At 37.4% G+C, this 1,314-nt stretch overlaps 1 protein-coding gene across 1 annotated transcript; it reads right to left on the bottom strand.

Moving 5' to 3' along the window:
* Window positions 1–296: 296 nt before the first annotated feature.
* On the bottom strand, window positions 297–1,160 carry LOC110116127. Its single transcript, XM_020849602.1, has one exon. The coding sequence runs from the start codon at window positions 1,158–1,160 to the stop codon at window positions 297–299; it is 864 nt and encodes a 287-aa protein (XP_020705261.1).
* Between the last annotated feature and the right edge of the window lie 154 nt (window positions 1,161–1,314).

Raw genomic sequence — 1,314 nt, 5'->3', positions numbered from 1 at the left:
ATATAATTGCAAACATATTGATTAAATCTTGATACTTATTCCAGGAAATTGAATGTAAATTATGTTCTAATAAAACTAGCTTAATAATCAGTTTCATTTTAGTAGATCCCAAATCAAAACTGATTAGCTCCATCTCAATGATGGCATGCTCAAGATGACATTGGAAATACATATTTAGATAGAAAAGGATACTAAATATTATCTGAATTAATATTTGACTAACTAAGATTAAAAAATATTTATAATTCAAAGATTTTTATGTCACCTAATTCCTCCAATAGATGAAGATATCCATTTTATGAAAATGATGGCATAAACCAGATTGAAGGGGGCCAATTTGGCTGTGAATCTGAATCTAAAAAATAGTGAAAGGATTCATTGTGAAGATCAAAATATCCAGCATCACGAGTAACATCATTTGGTGACATAGTCTCCACATGGTCGGTGAAGTATACACAGTTCCGTTTAATTCCAGGAGCAACCGTGTGATGCAATGAGAATGTCTGGTTACAACCTACAAACAAAGAGAAATCTCTCAAGTCCTTGATGGGGATCCATGCAACACCATCCGGCAATAACTTGAGAACTGAGATCCTAATTGTCTTCACTGTCATACTTTCACCACGTTTAATATAATCGACCTCTCTCTCAATTTTTATGAGTTTTCCAAACAAAAATGCAATATAGTTCATGATATTAGAGTACGCGGCATCGTCATATATTGGTGGACAAATGAATTCAACATTCTGTCCGTTGAGGTCAAAGGCTAGCACTGCCGAGAAATGTGTGATTGCATAAAACCTATGCTCTTCTTCATGATAGTAAACGTCTTCAAAGTCCACCCACTTATTGGTGTGGTCAGAAGGGCCGAGAACCCATGCCTTATCATTGGGCCTGAGCAAAGCCAACAATTTAATATAGCCGTAGATAACAACAACAGTTCCAAATTGGTCATTAGAGGACATGACAATCTTTCGAAAATATACATCGCGAAACCTTTCCACATCTGTGGCGTAGTAATCATGTATTTCATCATAATAAAACTCAGAAGAGTCATCGAGTTTGATCCTATGATATTTATCTTCTGGGATGATGAATAGGGATGGGAGAGATATTTCAGCCTTTGTGAGAGGGTTGAATATGCGAGGCTGCAAATCCATTTTGTCAAGTGTCACAAGCCACCCATCTTTAGAGCCAATGCAACGACGGCCGAAGATGTTGCCCGTGAGGGAGGAGAAGCGATAATGGATGTTGACGCCATCTTCTTCTTCTTCTTTGATGGTAAGATCGTGAAAGGTGAGTGTGTCAGAGGCC

Source organism: Dendrobium catenatum, unplaced genomic scaffold (genome assembly GCF_001605985.2).
Source record: "Dendrobium catenatum unplaced genomic scaffold, ASM160598v2 original_scaffold_274405, whole genome shotgun sequence".
NCBI classification, from domain to species: domain Eukaryota; kingdom Viridiplantae; phylum Streptophyta; class Magnoliopsida; order Asparagales; family Orchidaceae; genus Dendrobium; species Dendrobium catenatum.
The sequence above is the reverse complement of the archived record's forward strand: the minus strand, read 5'-3'. Positions and strand labels throughout refer to the sequence as shown.